This window comes from Cynara cardunculus, assembly GCF_001531365.2.
Source record: "Cynara cardunculus var. scolymus isolate 2C chromosome LG 16, CcrdV1, whole genome shotgun sequence".
In the NCBI taxonomy this organism is placed as follows: domain Eukaryota; kingdom Viridiplantae; phylum Streptophyta; class Magnoliopsida; order Asterales; family Asteraceae; genus Cynara; species Cynara cardunculus.
In genome coordinates, this window is record NC_037543.1 from 19,589,147 (window position 1) to 19,591,302 (window position 2,156).

Here is a 2,156-nt window from a genome sequence, read left to right on the forward strand (position 1 = left end):
TATTCAAAAATAAAAACATCATCGCTTTCTCAAAATCACATAAAGCCATATTATAACATCGACTGAGATAAAGAATAAAATGAAATATTAAAAATACGATGTATCTCGCTGCATTACGCGAGTACGCTTCTAGTATATATATATATATATATATATATATATATATTAAGGTTTAATCTTAAATTAAATTGCTTATTAATACATTTATTTTTATATAATTTCATTAAATATTATTATAAATTAGTTAGATAATAATATATAATCTTATAATAAAATTAAAAATTATAGGCTAGAAACATAGAATACATTTACACATGTTAATTACAGAGTTTAAGAGTTACATATATACTTGTGTTTGTATAATGTTCTTTTAAAAATAATAATTATCATTTATGGGGTGGGACCCACATCAGTGGTTGATCCAATTCCAACCTGCAACCATGAAGATGAACTCCCATCGTTATCATTCATCTCTTTCAACTCACTGAGTTTCGCCAATTTCACCTTACTCTCACCTTCATCTTCCACCATCTCCGCCGTTGCCGGCGGTGCTGCATTCTGATCATCTTGGTCGCTGTTATTATTGTTCAATTGATGTTTATGGTCTGCTTTTGCATCCCCATGATCACCATTTTCTTGATCTGCTGCACTACTCCATGCATGCAGGTTGATATCTGTAGATACCTGATCCAATCTCGCTGGATTTTGCAAGTCCGGTCGTGTGTCGGCCGTGGGGGTGTTTCCGGAAACCGGGAGGTTCAGGTTGAGGTTTAACTCGAGTTCTTTCGGTATTGCTAGAGCTCTTCGATGGAGTTGGTCAATGTGTTCATGAAAGTTAAACTTGTTTAAAGAAGCTTCTGAGGTGTAACTTGAGGTGAGCCAATGGCATCTTTTGTGGCCACCTAGGGCTTGTCCGGATGCGAAAATCCGGCTACAAATGGAGCATTTGTGTACTTTTGATTTCCGACCCGCCAACGAGATTGGACCAGTGTTGGGTCCAGTCTCTAATGATTGGCGGGTGATGACAGATTTTAAGTCGTTTTGGACGATGGCAACATCTTCGTACGCTAAATTATCATCAAACTGATCATTTCGAGCTGCGAAACAGCCTTTAACGTTCTTGTGACTAGCCCTATGTCCACCCAATGCTTGATGCGAGTTAAAGACTTTTTTACATGCTTTACATTCGAACATGCCTTTAGGGGTGGTGGCAGCAGCACTACTACTGGCGGCTGCTGCTGCCACCACCGTTTTGGCTTTATCGAAAGGTGGTGGAGGCTTTGTAAAAGTTGGTAGAAATTCCGACGAGAATATGGGATTCCGCCTTTGCTCCTCCCGTTTAATGGCGGCAAAGAGATGCTCATCCGCCACCTCTAGCTCCACCGGATCAACCGTAGTGTTCGATAACGCCATTAAACATTTGGCTAAAGCTACATCTTCTTCATCTTCACTAGAACAAACCCTAAAAGACCTCTTCCGCTTAGACCACCCACTTCCGCCGCCACCATGGTGGCATCCGGCGACGCCGGCACCGTCATCATCATCGTCAGCCTCCGACTCCGGTGACCAAACAAGCGACGATTCAGCATCGTCTGAGCTACACTTCCCATGCTCCAGGAACGATTTCCATGACAAGAACTCTTTCCCACAATTCTCACAAACTCGACTGAATCGATTAGGGTTTGTTCTTAAAGCGTACATTTTTTTGTTTCCATCCCAATTACTATCGGTGGTCGGATCTTGATCGTCAAGATTACCAGTTTCATCGGAAACACCATGAGCTCTCATATGACCACCTAATGCTCTTCCACACATGAAACCCTTTTTACAAATCCTGCAAAAATGCTTGAAATATGGTTGTTGATCATCGGAAAAAGCCATGGTGGATGGATGGACGGAGATGGTGGTGGGTTATGATGATCTTGTAGTTAAAGTTTGTCCTAGTTTTTAGTAAGAGTAATGGTAGAGAGAGAGAAATAAGAGTAAGAGTGACAAGTGGGAGGAGGGTAGGAGTTTCAGAGACTTTTTCTATTGTAGTGGTAGTGGTGGCGCGCCGCCAATGGACGGCGGAGAAGAACACAAATATCTACAAAATCATACGACCATCACTTTTTCACCATAAAATGCCTTTTTTCAAAGATTTTAAACACCATGAA

At 41.0% G+C, this 2,156-nt stretch overlaps 1 protein-coding gene across 1 annotated transcript; it reads right to left on the reverse strand.

Moving 5' to 3' along the window:
• Positions 1-390: 390 nt before the first annotated feature.
• On the reverse strand, positions 391-1,881 carry LOC112529081. Its single transcript, XM_025140156.1, has one exon. The coding sequence runs from the start codon at positions 1,879-1,881 to the stop codon at positions 391-393; it is 1,491 nt and encodes a 496-aa protein (XP_024995924.1).
• Between the last annotated feature and the right edge of the window lie 275 nt (positions 1,882-2,156).

Coding starts and splice junctions, on each gene's coding strand:
- LOC112529081 (XM_025140156.1), bottom strand. CDS start 1,881: ATGGCTTTTTCCGATGATCAACAACCATATTTCAAGCATTTTTGCAGG.